The 18,200-nt window shown below is 42.8% G+C and overlaps 1 protein-coding gene across 1 annotated transcript in view; it reads left to right on the top strand.

Moving 5' to 3' along the window:
• Positions 1 to 18,200, top strand: part of Cdc23 (cell division cycle 23) — a 21,667-nt gene extending 3,467 nt beyond the window's left edge. Inside the window, exons 4-17 of the mRNA XM_059245950.1 lie at positions 3,605 to 3,742; positions 6,356 to 6,398; positions 6,828 to 6,933; positions 7,041 to 7,173; positions 8,912 to 9,089; positions 9,169 to 9,266; positions 9,393 to 9,474; positions 15,290 to 15,443; positions 15,571 to 15,690; positions 15,957 to 16,032; positions 16,364 to 16,425; positions 17,449 to 17,527; positions 17,603 to 17,722; positions 17,952 to 18,200. Coding sequence (XP_059101933.1) covers positions 3,605 to 3,742; positions 6,356 to 6,398; positions 6,828 to 6,933; positions 7,041 to 7,173; positions 8,912 to 9,089; positions 9,169 to 9,266; positions 9,393 to 9,474; positions 15,290 to 15,443; positions 15,571 to 15,690; positions 15,957 to 16,032; positions 16,364 to 16,425; positions 17,449 to 17,527; positions 17,603 to 17,722; positions 17,952 to 18,122 — 1,560 coding nt within the window. The 3' untranslated portion in view covers positions 18,123 to 18,200. The remainder of the gene's footprint in view (positions 1 to 3,604; positions 3,743 to 6,355; positions 6,399 to 6,827; positions 6,934 to 7,040; positions 7,174 to 8,911; positions 9,090 to 9,168; positions 9,267 to 9,392; positions 9,475 to 15,289; positions 15,444 to 15,570; positions 15,691 to 15,956; positions 16,033 to 16,363; positions 16,426 to 17,448; positions 17,528 to 17,602; positions 17,723 to 17,951) is intronic.

Genomic DNA, 18,200 nt, shown 5'->3' with positions numbered 1-18,200 from the left:
AAGGAGGGTGAAATGAAGCATATATTATTTTATATGAGTTTAAAATCCTTGTGATTTGCATTTGTCTTGTTACCTTGTACGTCTCTGGGCCGACTGTCCCAGTGCCTAGGCACGTTGATGTCCTTAGTAGGATAACGCTTTGTTGAATGAGTAAAGAATGAACAGTATCAAGTGAGAGAAGAGCTTCTGTAAATATCCCCCTCTCGAGAATTCATGTCACGAGGGCCAGATATGAGGCTGACAACTTGAGTTTGGATTCCTGGACCACACAAAGTGGAGGAAGAGAACTGACTTCTGAAAGTTGTTCTCTGGCCTCTACAGGCTTGCTGTGGTGTATGCATGTACACACACACACACACACACACACACACACACACACAGGAAGTAAGTGTAAACTACATAAATAATTTTTTGAGAACTCATGTAATACTTGGGTTTTATAGACATTATAAGTGTTAGCTATCAGCGAGGTTAATAGCTTTCACGTGGCTATGAGATGTATTGACTTAGCCCCTTTGCTAAATTGTTGAGCACTTATTGTTTTTATTTTATTTTTTTTCTCTAAGGACTGTCATGGAAGAAATATTTAAATCTAATTTAGCCTTGATCTAAAATTTATAGAGTAAACATTAAAAAACTTCAGGTGTTTGGTTTGGTTTGGTTTTCTTTTAGGTACTGAACCTAGGACCTGTGCTAAGCAAGCACTCTAACACTGAGCTATATTTTATATTGGCAGCTCTCTTCTTACTAAAAAAAAAAAAAAAAAAAAAAAATTTGTTTTCATTTTCTGTGTATAGGTGTGTGTCTGCATGTGTGTATGTGCAGCACATTCGTGCCTGGTGCTTATGGAAGCCAGCAGATGGTGTCAGATTCCCTTTATGCTGCCTTGTGGGTGCTAGGAACCAGACCCAGGTCCTCTGCAAGAGTAGCCAGTCCTCTTAACTATTGAGCCATCTCTCCAGCCCCACTCTTCGTTTTGAGATGGGAGTCTCACTCAGGGACCCAGGCAGGGCTTAAATTTGCCATCTTCTTGCTTCACCTTTCTGAGTAGCTCAAATTAAAGGACTATGCACGAGGCCTGGATGAAACTTTCATTTTAAAAACAAATACCTCTGAATTACATTGTCTCTAACTTTGAGCAGAACATTCTGGGTGTTTACTTTTACTTATTTATTTTTTGAGACAGGGTCTCATTATGTAGCCTTGTGTGCTGGCTAGTTTTATGTCAACTTGACACAAGCTAGAGTTATCTGAAAGGAGGGAACCTCAGTTGAGAAAATGCCTCCATAAGATCCAACTGTAAGGCATTTTCCTCCCTCCCTCCCTTCCTTCCTTCCTTCCTTTCTTTTCTTTTCTTCTTTTTCTTTTTTTTTTTTTTTTTTTTTTTTTTTTTTTTTTTTTCAGAGACAGGTCTCTTTGAAGACCAGGCTGGCCTCAAATTCAGAGAGATCCATCTGCATCTGCCTCTGCCTCTGCCTCCCAAGTGCTGGGACTAAAGGCGTGCGCCACCACCTCCAGGCCTCCCTCCTTGCTTGTAATGTATTTTCTTAATTAGTGATTGATGTGAGAGCCCAGTCCATTGTGGGTGGTACCAACTCTGGGCTGGTGGTCTGGATTTTATAAGGAAGCACGATGAGCAAGCCATGAGGAACAAGACAGTAAGCAGCACCCCTGCATGGCCTCTGCATCAGCTCCTGCCTCCAAGTTCCTGCCCTGTGTGAGTTCCTGCCCTCACTGCTTTTGATGATGATATGGAACTGTGAGTGAAATAAACCTTTTCTTTCCCAAGTTGCTTTGGTCATGGTGTTTCATTATAGCAACAGTAACCCTAAGACACCCGGGCTGGCCTAAACTTGTTATGTAGACCAGGCTGGCCTTAAGCTCACAGAGCTCTGCCTGCCTCTGCCTTTTGAGTGCTGGGATCAAAGGTGTGCACTACCATGCCATGTGGTGATCAGAAGATGACTTTTGGGAGTTAGTTTTCTCCTCCTACCATGTGGGTCCTGGGTATCAAATTCAGATTTTTCAGGCTTGGTGACATTGAGTCATTGTTGGCTCAAAAAAATACAAATTTAAAGGCTGTATAGTCCCAAGTAGTAAAACTTTCTGAGTTACATAGGTGCATGAAGAGTTAGGAATATTATCTTATATGTGTATGTTTATGCAGTTTTGCATAATTTTTTGGTAGTGTTTGCTGGTCTCAGACTTAGTGTGTACACCAGATTGGCCTTGGGTTTTCAAAGATCCCCTTTCCTCTGTCTACTGGGTGCTACTGGGTGCTGAGATTATAGGCACCATACCTGTCCTGGATGAATTTCATCATAATTCACGTAAAATTTTATTTACTTACTGTATATGTATGTGTGTGCATGCATGCCATGGCACATATGTTGAGGTCAGAAGATAGCCTGCAGGTGTAGATGGAGTTTTCCTGTCCCACTCTCTCAAATAATCACTCAGAGGCTTAATAAAAATTGTAAATGCTCTGTCAATAGCTCAGGCTTGTTACTAATTAGCACTTACAACTTAACCCATTTCTATTAAAAGGCTTGTGACTTTTATCTCTGTCCTATTTTGTGTGTTCAACTGGTTCTCCATCTGGCTGGCGACTCCTCTGACTCCACCCTTCCTCATCCCATCATTCTCAGTTTGTCTTTCCCACTTAACTTTATCCTGTCATTGGCCAGTCAGGTTGTTTATTAAGCCAATCATAGCAACATATATTCACACAGTGTACAGAAGGATTATTCCACAGTAGGCCGGAGTTGGTTCTCCTTCTGCTATATGGGTCCTGGGAATTGACTCAGGTTTTCAGGCTTGGTGGCAAGTGTTCTTAACCTTCTGAGTCACCTTGCTGGCTCCAGCAAACCAGACTTGTGTATGACAGGCAGGGATATTCAACACTACAGTAATGAGGATGACCTTTTCTTCTCCGTTCATGATGCCATCTTCTCCTCTCCCTGCCTTTCCCCTTTTCTTTTTTCCCCTTCTGACTCTCCTCCCCTCTTCTCTTTCTTTTGACACAGGGCCGCTCGGTGCCCAGGCTGGCTTCAGACTTGCTGTAAAGCTGAGGATAGCCTTGACTTCATCCTCCTGCTTCTACCCCCAAGTGTTGGGATTGTAGGCATGCACTGGGGTTCCGATGTAGGCTGCTGTATCTGGTTTTTAAGTGGGGGTGGCAGGCACTTTACTTGTTGAACCGTCTCCCCAGACCCCAGCTTTGTTTTGTTTTGTTTTTGAGACAGAGTCTCATTATGTAGCACTGGCTGCCCTGAGTCTCACTCTGTAGCCCAGGCTTCATTTGAACTTATAGAGATCTGCCTGCCTTTGCCTCCCAGTGGCTGGGATCAAGGGTGTGTAGCACCATGCCAGGCCCCACTTTTTATTTTGAAAAAAAAAAAAAAAAAAAAAACTTTAGAAAAAAAGTTCTTTGGCTTTACAAGTGATAAATTTATTTAAAAATACTGTATAAATGCATGTATTTACACATTTTGGGGAAGGAGAAATAATTATTTTCCTGTATCTTGAAATTAATGAATATGCTTTTCATGGTAAACTTTGGCTGTCTTTGTCCTAACCACTCACATAACCTTGTTTCTTCTAGGAGGATGCCCAGGATGTGGACGCTTACACCCTGGCTAAGGCCTACTTTGATGTTAAAGAGTATGATCGGGCAGCACATTTCCTGCATGGCTGCAATAGCAAGAAAGCCTATTTCCTGTATATGTATTCCAGATACCTGGTGAGGTCACTTTAAGATGTTGCTCTGCCTTCATTGAAGTGTCTGTATTTGGAACCAAGAGGAAATTTTGTTTGTTTGTTTTTCGAGACAGGGTTTTTCTGTGTAGCTTTTGGAGCCTATCCTGGAACTTGCTTTGTAGACCAGGCTGGCCTCGAACTCAGAGATCCGCCTGGCTCTGCCTCCTGAGTGCTGGGATTAAAGGCGTGCGCCACCACCGCCTGGCAAGAGGAAAATTTTTAATTAAAAAGAAATTATATATGTGAATGGTTTACCTGCATGTGTGTATGTGTATCATGGGTGGGCCTGGTACCAGCAGAGGCCTGAAGAGGGCATTGGTTTCCCTGAAGCAGGAGTTACAGATGGGTATGAGCTGCTTTGTGCGTACTGGGATTTGATCTGGGCCATCTGGAAGAGCAGTCATTGCTCTTGACTGCTGAATCATTTCTCCAGCCTTGAAAACATTCAATAGCTAGGTAGTGGGTCACCAAGTGAATGTACTTAATAATAACTATATTGCAGTAATGATAATAAAAAAAATAATGCCAGGCCTGGTAGTGCACACCTGTAATTCTAGCACTCAGGAGGCAGAACCAGGTGGATCTTTGTGAATTCAAGGCTAGCCTGGTTTACATAGTGAATTTCTAGCAGACTAGGGCTACACAGAGTCTTAAAAAAAATAAGAAAGAAAGAAAAAAGGGGTGTAGCAAAGTTTAAAGAAATGGCAACATAAGAAAATGTAGGTAGGATGATTAACAACAGGATGACTCTTTTCTTTGGGTTATGGAAGGATCTGTATGAATTGCTACTGATGCTTAAGAATTGACAAGGTGTGGTGGTGTCTATAATCTCCATACTGTAGATGCAGAGAGTTAAGCATTCAGCAGGTTTGAGGCCATCTTGGTCTGCACATTGACATAGTGAGTTCCAGGCCAGGTAGTGGTAGAGGTCCTAACTCAACAAAGGCCTGGAAGCAGGACATGATGATGTACACTTAGAATCCAAGTGCTTGGGATGCCGAGGCAGAAGGAGTAAGAGTTTGAAACCAGTTGGGTCTGCATAGTGTAGTCCTGTCTCAATAAATAAATAACAAGCCAACAAACAGATAAATAAATAAAATAAAGGAACCCTCTCCCCACCCCCCCAGAAAAACATAATTGAGTTAAAAAGTCTCAGTTGATTTAAGGTTTTATGAACTCATTTATCACTTATTTGTAGTTTATTTATTACTTTGTTTCATGGCTGTTAACAGTTTTTAATATAAAGGACAATGCAGCCTTGTATGGCAGCATACACCTGTAATCTTAGCACTCAAAAGGCAGAGGCAGGAGAATTTCTCCTAGTTTAAAGACTGCCTGGTCTGTATTGACAGTTTTAGGTCAGCTATGGCTATAATAGAACCTTTCTCAGAAAGCCTAAATAAATAAGTGACAATGTGAGTAAAATTAATATTGTATTTATAACTCTGTTTTGGATACTGTCTTACTATGTACTCTAGCCCAGGCTGCCCCAGAACCATTGTCCTCCTATGGATAGCTCTGCAGGGTGCCAGGGTTACAGGCATGCATTACCACATGTGACTTTTCTTGTGTTCTTCCTTCCTTCCTTCCTTCCTTCCTTCCTTCCTTCCTTCCTTCCTTCCTTCCTTCCTTCCTTCCTTCCTTCCTTCTTTCTTTCTTTCTTTCTTTCTTTCTTTCTTTCTTTCTTTCTTTCTTTCTTTCTTTCTTTCTTTCTTTCTCCATTCCAAGACTGGGTTTCTCTGTGTGTCCTTGGTCATCTTGGAACTCTCTCTGTAGACCAGGCCTGCCTCTGTCTCCCAAATGCTGAGAATGAAGGCATGCACCACCATGCTAAGTTTGACTCCTTTTTAAAAAACAGAACATTTGCCAGGTGGTGGTGGTGCACCGGCCTTTAATGCTGGCACTCAGGAGGCAGAGGCAGGCAGATCTCTGTGAGTTCGAGGCCAGCCTGGTCCACATAGTGAGTTCCAGAATAGCCAGAGCTACACCAAGAAACTCTGTCTCGAAAAACCAAAAAAAACAACCAAACAAACAAAATCTTCCTATGGCATGTCTGATGTGTCTTACCCATTTTTTGTTCTGTTATCCATAAACTGACCAGCATACTAAGCTGCTACATTCATGGTGGGCAGACACTCTTAACAGAGCTACAGCTTCAGCCCCAATGTCCATAGCTGATTTTCCCCTAAAACAGACTTTTTCCTGCCCAAATCACCTTTCCCTGATAATTTAAAATTGTTGTTTCCACTCTAGCATTCTTTCCACACTTAATCCACACAAGGCATTATGCTTCCAGTAAGAGCCGCCATCCCCTTCCACATTTATTTCTCTGCTTAGTATCAACATGAACTCACAGATTCTCATATTTTTAGCGATCTATGATTCATTACTATATTTAAGTCTTCAGTGCTCAGTGTACCCCATATTTAGCCAGTGGGAACACCTGAATGATGGTTGTTTAGAAGGTGGGTGTTATTTTGCGTAGACTTTAGTTAGCCCTGTAGATAGAATCAGGCTGCTGAGTTTAGGAAGCATTTTAGAATAAGCTGAAAAAAAAAAACCCATTTGTTAATTTTTTTTCCCTCCTCTCTTACAGTCTGGAGAGAAAAAGAAGGATGACGAAACAGTTGATAGCCTAGGTATGGTTTTTGTTTTTTTTTTTTCTGTCTAACTTTTTGTCCTAAAAAGCAGGTCTGCACACTTAGATGCATACAGACCATACAGGTACCATAAGTAGACTGCATGGCCCATGAAGAATGGAGAGCTCATGGCTTATCTCAGCTCCCTGGTTGTCCATCCAGCTCTACCTCAGGGCTGCTGTGGGAATCGATCTGGTGGCTTCTTTGGTTCCCTTAACCCATGCTTGTTTTCTGCAACCTCCGGTGGGCAATTCCGTTGTAATTGAAACTTGTGATTGGTAAACATTGATAACCTAGGACTGCACACCAGCCATCATCTAGAGTAAGTGGATGGTGGGGGGGGGGGGGTTGCAGCTAGAGTTTTGGTTGCTGATAACAGAAATATGTGTGTGTGTCTGAGGATGACAACAAACGTCTTTTCTCTCCTAGGACCCCTAGAAAAAGGACAGGTGAAGAACGAGGCCCTCAGAGAGCTGAGAGTGGAGCTCAGCAGGAAGCACCAGGCCCGGGGACTCGATGGGTTTGGCCTTTACCTGTGAGTGTTCCTGGGGTTTGACGCTTTCCACAGCACCTTTGCCCCCTTGCATAGAGGGGACGTTCTCAGGCACTAACCTCCCTGGTGGCTGTGACTTTCTTTCCCAGGTACGGGGTGGTGCTTCGGAAACTGGACTTGGTGAAGGAGGCCATTGATGTGTTTGTAGAGGCTACTCACGTTTTGCCTTTGCACTGGGGAGCCTGGTTGGAGCTGTGTAACCTGATCACAGACAAAGAGATGGTAAATGGACATAGGCTCCGTGGGGGCTGTGCGATCTGTGGTAGTGTCGTGGGGAGCTTTGCAATCTGTGGTAGTCTCGTGGGGGCACTCCACTGTCCGCTTGGTTTGTAGCCAGCTCCTTGCTGCATCTCCAGCCCTTTCACTGTTTTGTTTGTTGGAGCTGGCGAGGTGGCCTAGGCTTTATTTAACCTGTGCTTCTTCTGCCTCCTCGTACCGCCCTCCCTGGGAGTATAGGTGTGTACTGTCATGCCTGCCTTTTTGTTTGTTTGAGAAAGAGGCTCTCTATGTAGCCCTGGCTATCCTGAAACTCTGTGTAGACCAGGCTGCCTCTGTCTCCCAAGTGCTGGAAATTAAAGGTATGTGCCATTATGATCTGCCCTGAGATCTTTTTTTTTTTTTTTTTTTTTTCTTTTTTGGTTTTTCGAGACAGGGTTTTTCTGTGTAGCTTTGCGCCTTTCCTGGAACTCAATTTGTAGCCTAGGCTGGCCTCGAACTCACAGAGATCCTCCTGGCTCTGCCTCCCGAGTGCTGTGATTAAAGGCATGCGTCACCACTGCCCGGCTTTTTTTTTTTTTTTTTTTTTAATTTTTAAATTCAAAAGATTTATTTAGTTTTATGTGTACAAGTGTTTGCCTGTATGAATGTATGTGCACCATATGTGTGCATGGTGCCCAAGGAAGTCAAAAGAAGGCATCAGAATCTCTGGAATTACAGGCAGTTATGAGCCACACTGTGGGTACTAGGGATTGAACCCAGGTCTGCTGCAAGAGCATCCATCCCCCCCCCCCCCCCCCCACCAGAGTGATCTCTTTATGTAGTCGTTGCTGACCTGGAACTCTCCATGTAGAACAGACTATCACAGAGATCCTCTTGCCTTACCTCCCAAGGAGGAGACAGGGTGTTTCTGTGTAGGTCTGGGTCCTGGAACTTGATGTGTAGTCCAGGCTGTCTTTGAACTCACAAAGATCCTCCTGCCTCTGCCTCCCAACTGCTGGGATTAAAAATGTGCACCACCATGCATAGCTCTTTTTAATTTTTTTTAAAAGATGGCCTCTCTGTGACGACCAGACTGACATCAACTTCATGGCCATCTTTCTGTCTCAGCCTCCTGAGTGCTGGGATTACATGAAGGAACCGTCTTAAAACACTTTGGTGGCAGCAATTTTTTTTGTTGTTGTTGTTTTTTGAGACAGGGTTTCTCTGTATAATTCGGTGCCTGTCCTGGATCTTGCTCTGTAGACCAGGCTGGCCTTGAACTCAGAGATCCACTAGTTCTGCCTCCTGAGTGCTGGGACTAAAGGCATGCCCTACCACTACCCAGCATGGTGGCAGAAATTCGCAGTCGTTTCTGACAGTATCTTGTTTTCTGGTGTGTGATGGGGTCCACTTTTTTTACACAAAGCTAGTTTCCTTGTTTTCAATACTGTACCTTAATTATTGCCCTTTCCTGGAATGCTGTCTTTTTCTCTTCTCTGTGCTCTACTTAGATTCTACTTAGTCTGAAGTTTTGTGGCTTTTGTTTGTTTTGTGTTTTGTTTTTTTAAAGTCTATCCTACTGGGCCATTCTCTCCTAATTATGCTTATAAATCAAATTCAGTGATATTACCCTGTATTCATTTGTAGGTATTCTAATAAAATTTTAGTGATGAATCCTTTTAGAAAGTAATGCTCTTTTTTTGGTGTTGTTTTGGGAGAAAGACCAGATTATACTAAATGTATCCCTCTCTCTGGGTGCTAGCTGAAGTTCCTGTCTTTACCCGACACCTGGATGAAAGAATTCTTCCTGGCTCATATATACACAGAATTGCAGCTGATAGAGGAGGCCCTGCAGAAGTATCAGCATCTCATTGATGTGGGCTTTTCCAAGAGCTCATACATCGTTTCCCAGATCGCAGTTGCCTATCACAATATCAGAGGTGGGTGAATAAGATGCTGGAATGCTGGCGGACTCGGGGTGCAGTTAGTTGGGGTTTGAATTCTGCTTTCTTTTTGCAGATATCGACAAAGCCCTTTCTATTTTTAATGAGCTGAGGAAACAAGATCCTTACAGGATTGAAAATATGGACACATTCTCCAATCTTCTTTACGTCCGGGTAATTTGTTTCTCTTGATTGATCTGGATGAAGCTCCTGGATTAGATATCATGTTATTAGCTAAAGAAAAAACAACTTCGGGGTGCTTTATCGGGCTCATGTGGTCTTCCTCTTTTTTCTCCCCAGAGCATGAAGTCTGAATTGAGTTATCTGGCCCATAACCTCTGTGAAATTGATAAATACCGAGTAGAAACATGCTGTGTAATTGGTGAGAGTTAGCCACTTTTGTTTCTTTTAATCTATCTCTTTTCTGTAGATGAACAGTCTTATTAAATAAGAAACACAGAGCCAATTGCAGAGTTAAAAGCCCAAGAGGTCAGAGCAATAGCTGAGAGCTGAGACTTAAAACTGCCTTTTTACCCTTCCTGTCACTGCTGTCCTTCCCCTCAGCAAGAGACCTACTTCCTGTGTATCTGTCTTTTTATTGACTTTCTGTTCTGCCTTCTCATTGGTTGTATACCCAACCACATGACCTCCTTGTCACTGCCTATCTATACAGACCTCCAGGTCTTCTATGGTTGGTATTGAGATTAAAGGCGTGTGTCTCCATGCTGGCTGTATCCTTTACACACAGAGATCTGCCTGTCATGTGATCTGAATTAAAGGTGTGTGCCAACACTGCCCAGCTTCTGCTATAGCTTGCTATTAGCTCTGACCCCCAGGCAACTTTATTTATTAACATACAAATAAAATCACGTTTCAGTACAAGTGAAATATCACCATACTTTTCTTTTTGAGACAAAGCCTCTATAGATAGCTCTGGAACTTGCTGTGTAGACCAGGCTGGTCTTGAACTCACAAAGATAGCCTGTATTTATTTTCTTCCTGGATGTTGGGATTAAAGGTCAAGACAGAGCTACCACACTTGGCTCTACCTTGATTTTTTTGAGATAGGATCTGTTTCTGAACCTAAGCTCAAACAGTTATATAGACTATCTGGCTAAAACTCATCTTGCTAGGCCTATTTTTATGATTACTTTTACTATATTTCTTTCTTTCTTTGTGTGTGTGTGTCTGTGTGTGCATGCATATATGTACCAAGATGTGTGTGCCAAGGTGCACATGTGGTGTGGTCTGAGGACAACTTGAAGAAGTTGTACCATGTGGGTCCCAGGGATCAAATGTAGGTTATCAGGCCTGGTAGCAAGTTCCTTTAACCTCTTAGCCATCTTAGAGGATTTTTTCTTTTCTTTTTTTTTTTTTTTTTTTTTTTTGGTTTTTCAAGATGGGGTTTCTCTGTGTAGCCCTGGCTGTCCTGGATCTTGCTCTATAGACAGGGCTGCCTTAAACTCACAGAGATCCACCTGCCTCTGCCTCCCAAGTGCTGGGATTAAAGGCGTGTGTGCACCACCATCGCTTGGCTGTTTTGTTTTGTTTTTTCTGTTTTTAATTTTAAATTTTATGTGTGTGTTTGCTTGCGTGTATGTCTGTGTACTGTGTGTATACCTGGTGTCCCTGGAGGCCAGAAAAGAGCTTGTTCCTTTGGAACTGGAGTTATAGGTAGTTGTGAGCAGCCATGTGGGTGCTGGAAATTGAACCCTGGTCCTTTGGAATAGTAGCCCATGCTCTGAACTGATGAGCTACACTCAGACCCATCTTAGAGGTATTTTGAGAGAGTGTCTCACCCTAGCCCAGAATGACCTAGAGCTCTTTAGGCCCTACTGGCTTCTAACTCATGGTGGTTCTTCTGCTCTAGACTTCCAAGTATTAGGGTTATTGACATGAGCTTCCATGGCTGACTTGCTTTTGAAATTTTTTTTTTTTCTTTTTCAAGACAGGGTTTCTCAGTGTAACAGTCCTGGCTGTTCGGAACTTGCTCTGTAGACCAGGCTGGCCTTGAACTCACTGATATCCACCTGCCTCTGCCTTCCAAGTGCTGGGATTAATGGCATGTGTCACCATTGTTCACCTAAATTTTTATTTTAAAAACTTGTTTGTGCTTACACCTTGGCCTGTGTGCACACACAGGTGCCCACAGAAGCTAGAGGTGTCAGATCCCTCTGGGGCCTCATGACACAGGAGCTAAGAATCAAACCCAGCTCCCCTGCAAGGGCAGTATACACCCTTAGCTGCTGAGGCACCTTTCCAACTCTGTTCAGCTTGCTTCTGTGTTTTTGAGACACTTCTCTCAGAGAGAGTTAGCTTCATCCATTTTCAGCTCGAAATGTAACCAATGGAGGATGACCTTGAACTGCTGATTCTTCCATCACCTCCCAAAGGCCAAGACTGCAGTCTGGTGCTACCCCACCCAGCCAGTATTTTGGTTGGTTGTTTTTGAGACGGGATCTCATATCTACAATTCACGCTGTGGCTGAGGGTGACCTTAACCTTCTGCTGCTCTCAAGCATTGAGATTGCAGGTGCAGGTGTACTCTTTGTTCCGTTTTGTTTCGTTTCTTTTTTTTTTTTTCTCCGAGACAGGGTTTCTCTGTGTAGCTTTGGTGCCTGTCCTAGAACTCACTCTGTAGCCTAGGCTGGCCTTGAACTCACAGAGATCCACCTGGCTCTGCCTCCCGAGTGCTGGGATTAAAGGTGTGCGCCACCGCCGCCCGGCTCTGTTTTGTTTCTTAAATGACATAGTCTATCTCCAGAGCTCCCACTTTCCTGGAACTGACTACGTAGACCAGGCTGACCTAGAACTCACACACATCCTCCTACCTCTGCCTCCTAAGTACCGGGATTAAAGGCGTGAGCCACCTTGCCTAGGGCAAAGATATTTTTGTAGAGCAACCCTGTTGCTTTCTTCAAGGTGAACATGAAGTTGAGTTTGAACTTAAATAACAGACATAGAAGAGTACAAACGGTGAATATAATTGATTTCTCATAAAACAAACTAAAACTATTTTAAAAACATATGGGGAATTTTTATTACTGTTTGTTGTTTTACCAAAATGGAATCTTCTATGTAATTACTTCAGATTTTCATTATCTTACTTAACAGTATCTCATGTTCTCTGAAAGTTAGTATAATACATACTGCAGTCTATGTTTTGGCTGGCTTATTTGTGTATGTATAATTTATACCTAAGGGAAATTTTATTTTGATTTTTGAGGTAATGTTTCAACCTATAGCCTAAGCTGGAATGGAACTCACTGTGTCTCCCTGAGTATGTTCTCATTCCATATAAAACAGTGGTTCTAGTGCTGTGACCCTCTAATACAGTTCCTCATGTTGTGGTGACCCCAACCCTAAAATTATTTTTGTTACTACTTCATAACTATAATTTTGCTACTGTCATGAATTGTAATGTAAATGTTTGTGTTTTCCGATGGTCCTAGGCGACCCCTGTGAAAAGATCATTTGAACCCCAAGGGCCCACAACCCACAGGTTGACAATCACTGATATAAAAATACACACGCGTCAGATGTGACGGTTATTTGCTTTGTAAAAGTAGTCCAGATGATATTCTCACCTGTGCCTTTTATTTTTCTCATTCAGCTGTATGTTATGAAAGCCCTTGGGGGGGACTGGAGGTTCAACGGTAGAGTGCTTGCCTAGGCCCCAAATTCATTCTCCAGCACAGATAAATGAAAAATAAATACAGTTAAAAAAAGAAAAGACAGCCCTTCTAGTCTCAGGACAGCTCTAGGTGTTCTTTAAGAGAAGAAAACCTTTGTTGGAAAGGTTAACAAGCCACAGGATGTACCTGCTTTTTTTTTTTTTTTTTTTGACTGTATGTATTTGTGAGGGTGTTGGATCCTGGAGTTACAGAGAGTTGTGAGCTGCCATGTGGGTGCTGGGAATTGAACTCAGGACCTCTGGAAGAGCAGTCAGTGCTCTTAACTGCTGAGCCATCTCTCCAGCCCCGATTTACCTGCTTTAATCTGCCAGCAACATCACACTCTGACTCCATTAGCACAAGAGTTTTCATTTGTCTGTTTTCAGTCAACGCCTTTCCCTGCCCCAGGCCACTGGTTAGCTGTCTAGTTCATAATTTTGCCTCTTATAGGAATTTTATGTAAATGAATACTACTTAATGTTAATGAAATCTTATTGCTTGATTTCTTTTAGTTAGCATTTTTCTCTGTCTCTCCCTCCCTCCCTCCCTCTTTCCTTCCTTCTTTCTTTCTTCCTTCTTTCCTTTCTTTTTTTTCTGGCTGCCTAGAGCTTACTCTGTAGACCAGAGTGGCCTCAAACTCAGAGCTCTGCCTGCCTTTCCCTCCCAAACGCTAGGATTTAAGGCATTTGCCACCCATTCATCCTGCACACTTTTAAGACTTACAAATGTAGGGCTGAAGAGATGGCTCAGAGGTTAAGATCACCGACTGCTCTTCCAGAGGTCCTGAGTTCAATTCCCAGCAACCACATGGTGGCTCACAACCATCTGTAAAGAGATCTGGCGCCCTCTTCTGTATACATAATAAATAAATAAACCTTAAAAAAAAAAAAAAAAAAGACAAATGGAGCCGGGCAGTGGTGCACGCCTTTAATTCCAGCACTCTGGGAGGCAGAGCTAGGCGGATCTCTGTGAGTTCGAGTCCAGTCTGGTCTACAGAGCGAGATCCAGGACAGGCACCAAAGCTACACAGAAAAACCCTGTCAAAAAAAAAAAAAAAAAAGACAAATGTAGCATCTAAAGTAATTCTTTTTCTTCCTGGATTGGGTCCCATTGTTTGGATCTAAAATATTTAAATATGTTTGTTTCTTTCTTTCTTCTTTTGATTTTTTTAAAGATTTGTATGTTATATATACTTGCATGTATCCCTGCAGGCCAGAAGAGGGAGCCAGATCTCATTACAGATGGTTGTGAGCCGCCATATGGGTGCTGGGGATTGAACTCAGGACCTCTGGAAGAACAGTCAGTGTTCTTAACCTCTGAGCCATCTCCCCAGTCCCCTTTTTTTTGGATTTTTTCAAGACAGGGTTTCTTTTGTATAGCAGTCCTGCCTGGCCTTGAACTCAGATCTACCTGCCTCTGACTCCCAAGTGCTGGGATTAAAGGCATGCGCCACCACTGCCCAGCCTACCATATTTTTCTTATCCATTCATGACTCATGGTAAGACAGGTAGGTTTTACAGCATCCTAAATTAATTTATCCTTTCACAAACAGTTGTAGTAGAATGCTGTGATCTTGGTTAAGAAGCTCAGAGCTCTACCTTTTTAATCCTTTTGAGAAATTCCTTTGAAGTGTCGGTTTAAAATACATAGTTTAGAACCACTAATCTAAACAAACAAAAATCCAGCCAGGCCACCAGGCGGTGGTGGCGCACACCTTTAATCCCAGCACTCAGGAGGCAGAGGCAGGTGGATCTCTGAGTTCGAGGCCAGCCTGATCTCCAAAGCGAGTTCCAGGACAGGCTCCAAAGCTACAGCTAGGTGTGGTGGCGCACACCTTTAATCCTAACACTGAGGGGAGACAGAGACAGGTAGATCTCCGAGTTTGAGGACAGCCTAGTCTACAGAGAGAGTTCAAGGACAGCCAGGGCTACAAAGAGAAACCTTGTCTTAAAAAACCAAAAATAAATAAACAAATAAATAGAAATCACAAATCTAAAGCATGCTGTAGAAAATTGTTATATTACAAAAATGTATATAAATGCCTTATCTACATGAGATAAGGAAATGAAGGGAACAGGTTTTGATTTTTTTTTTTTTGTTTTGTTTTGTTTTGTTTTGTTTTGTTTTTTTGAGCTGAGGACCGAACCCAGGGCCTTGCGCTTGCTGGGCAAGCGCTCTACCACTGAGCTAAATCCCCAACCCAGGTTTTGATTTTTTATGTTTCTTTTTATTTATTTTTAAGGGTTTTATTTGTTTATTAGTGTTTGCCTATATATACATATACATACATATATATATGTATACATATATATATGTATGTATATGTATGTATGTGTCTGGTACAAAGGAGGCCAGAAGAGGGTGTCAGATGTGAGCTGCCATGTAGGTGCTAGGAATTGAACCCGGGTCCTCTGGCAGAGCAGCCAGTGCTCTTAAACTACCAAGCCATCTCTCCTGCCCCTTTATTTTTATTTATATGTGTGTGTGTGTGTTTACTGTGAATTTTTTTTTTTTTAAAATCAGGCAATTATTATAGCTTACGCTCCCAGCATGAGAAAGCAGCCTTATATTTCCAGAGAGCCCTAAAGTTGAATCCTAGGTATCTCGGGGCCTGGACATTGATGGGGCATGAGTACATGGAAATGAAAAACACATCTGCTGCTATCCAAGCTTACCGGTAAGCGTCTAGTTGGGTTGGGAGGGGTGAATGGAACGGACTGCTGTGTTAGCAGGAGCCTCTGTTGAGCCTAGTGGTGCTAACCTTAATTCTTTTGCCATGTTTCTGTCTGTTTTGTCTTTCTTAGACATGCCATTGAGGTCAACAAGAGAGACTACAGAGCTTGGTATGGCCTTGGGCAGACCTATGAAATTCTTAAGATGCCGTTTTATTGCCTTTATTACTATAGGCGGGCCCACCAGTTACGGTAAGTTGGTTTCTTGACTGTGTGGGAAGGGTCCATCTGATACCATGTCTCTCAGACCTAAAGGGTGTGGTCTAGTCATTTTTACTTAGTGTCTCTTCTAGTGGGTGTATAGGATAATTATGAACACAAAGTAATGTAATTAAATGAAACATTGATTGAAGAACAGTCCTTGCATTGATTGGAAATAGTAGAGACTAATCTTTCAATTGAGGACTTGGGGTATTGGTGAAGTCTTTGCTCTAACCATTTGTTACTCTTTTTCATAGTCCCAATGATTCCCGTATGCTGGTTGCCTTAGGAGAATGTTATGAGAAACTCAATCAACTAGTGGAAGCCAAAAAGGTACCTCAAATTTTGGCCTGGAGAATTTGAGCAGAAACCTGCTGTTTAGGAGGAGGTTGGGCTGTATATGCTGTGATTTCCACCCCCACCCCCTTATTCTGATCTATGTGTATAGCAATGTCTGAATATTTTGTAGGTGCATAGGATAAAAGAACTGTAGGCGGAGATTATCAGTGTGGATGTCTACATGTAGCCTGGACCTATCACAGTTAGGGAAAATGCTCTGTATCGTGCAAGCCTGCATTTCTGGAAGGCTTGCATGCCTTAGCGTTGATGTGATCGTTGTTGCACATGGGCAGTAGTCAGAAGTGACTGGTTTATTCTTTGACAGTGTTATTGGAGAGCATATGCTGTGGGAGATGTGGAGAAAATGGCTCTCGTGAAGCTGGCGAAGTGAGTGACTGTTTCTGATACTGGGGTTCTTTTCCTGAGGTGCTGTCTGTCATATATGAATATGGGCATGGGTGTGGAAATACTGGTTTTGCAATCGAGCACCACTCTTCTTATTTCTGTCTTGTAGATGAACCCAGGACCTTATACATGCTAGGCTCCAAGTTATATTCTGGCTTTAGCCTTTGACTCTAGAGAGTTCCACTTCACCTTGAATTGGAAATAGATGTCCTACTAGGCAAGAGATGAAAAGAGTTGAAAAAGACGTGCACGGACTAGAAGTGTAGTTCAGTGGTTGAGGACTTGCCTAGCATGCATCAGGGCCTATGTGCAGGGGAGAGTCGCTCCGAAGGGGTCGGTTATTTGCTATAGTTTTCATTCTTACCAGTATTAACAGGAAATTTTTGCAAGGATATATTATCCAATTGTCAGTTTAAGTTAACTACTCTTTTTAAAGAAGTGTTTAAAATTTATTTTGTGTATATGTATGTGGGTACATACATGTGGAGGTCAGGGGACATCTTGTGGGTGGGAGTCAGTTGACTCCTACTGTTACGTGGGTCCTGGGAATTGAACCCAGTTATCAGGCTTTGCTTCAAGTGCCTTTAACTGCTGAGCCATCTTACCTAGCCCTTAAGTAACTATCTTTTTTCTTCCTTTTTGAGACAAAGCCCTACTATGTAGCCCTGGTAGACACCTTGCTTGCTTTTTTTGTTTTTGTTATTTTGGTTTTGGTTTTTTAAGACAGGGTTTCTCTGTGTAGCCCTGGCTATCCTAAAACTGCCTGTAGACCAGGCTGGCCTTGAACTCACAGAGATCCACCTGCCTCTGCTTCCTGAGTGCTTGGGGGATTGATTGAAGGCGTGCACCATAGTAACTATTTGATAGGTACTAATCATCTTCTGGGTCTCAACATGTTACGTTAAAATTTACTTGTTTATGTCATTTCTGGTTTTAATCACGTCTTTACTTTTAATCTCTGACTTGCTGTGTGGTCTTTGATTTAAAGCCCAATTTCTTTTGTAGGCTTCATGAACAGTTGACTGAGTCAGAGCAGGCTGCCCAGTGTTACATCAAATACATCCAGGATATCTATTCCTGTGGGGTATGTGTCCGAGCACGAGAGCTGTGTCACTGACGGGTTCTTGTCACCTCAGTCATGTCTGCTTTCCTTGTCTAGGAAGTAGTGGAGCACTTGGAGGAGAGCACAGCCTTCCGCTATCTGGCGCAGTACTATTTCAAGTGCAAGCTGTGGGATGAAGCTTCAACTTGTGCCCAGAAGTGTTGTGCATTCAACGATGTGAGTATTGGATTTTAAAAGGTTTGGATTTTAGGCAAAAACATACGGTCTTTACATGGTGGGTAGGGAAGCTTCCTTTGACTTGTGGGAGTCATCCATTGAACAGTTCCTTTTTCTTAAGGGGGCAAGACTCCCTTTATTTGTAAGGAATGTTCTGAACAGTATTTTAATCACCAGCTTTTGAGCATAGCATTGAACACATTTTGAAACGGCTGTGACTTTGTTTCAGACCCGGGAAGAAGGTAAGGCTTTGCTCCGCCAGATCCTCCAGCTGCGAAACCAAGGGGAGGCAGCCAGCACTGACACGCCGGGCACCTTTTTCCTCCCTGCCTCACTGTCTGCAAACAACACTCCCACCCGCAGAGTGTCTCCACTCAACCTCTCTTCAGTCACTCCGTAGTTGACGACACTCAAGTCAGCTAGACCAGTATTAAGCCTTACCTCCAGTAAAGAACGGCCACATCTGTTCTCCCAAGGA

This window comes from Peromyscus eremicus, chromosome 19 (genome assembly GCF_949786415.1).
Source record: "Peromyscus eremicus chromosome 19, PerEre_H2_v1, whole genome shotgun sequence".
Taxonomy (NCBI): Eukaryota; Metazoa; Chordata; class Mammalia; order Rodentia; family Cricetidae; genus Peromyscus; species Peromyscus eremicus.
Note: the sequence above shows the minus strand (reverse complement) of the source record. Positions and strands in the feature narration are given on the sequence as shown.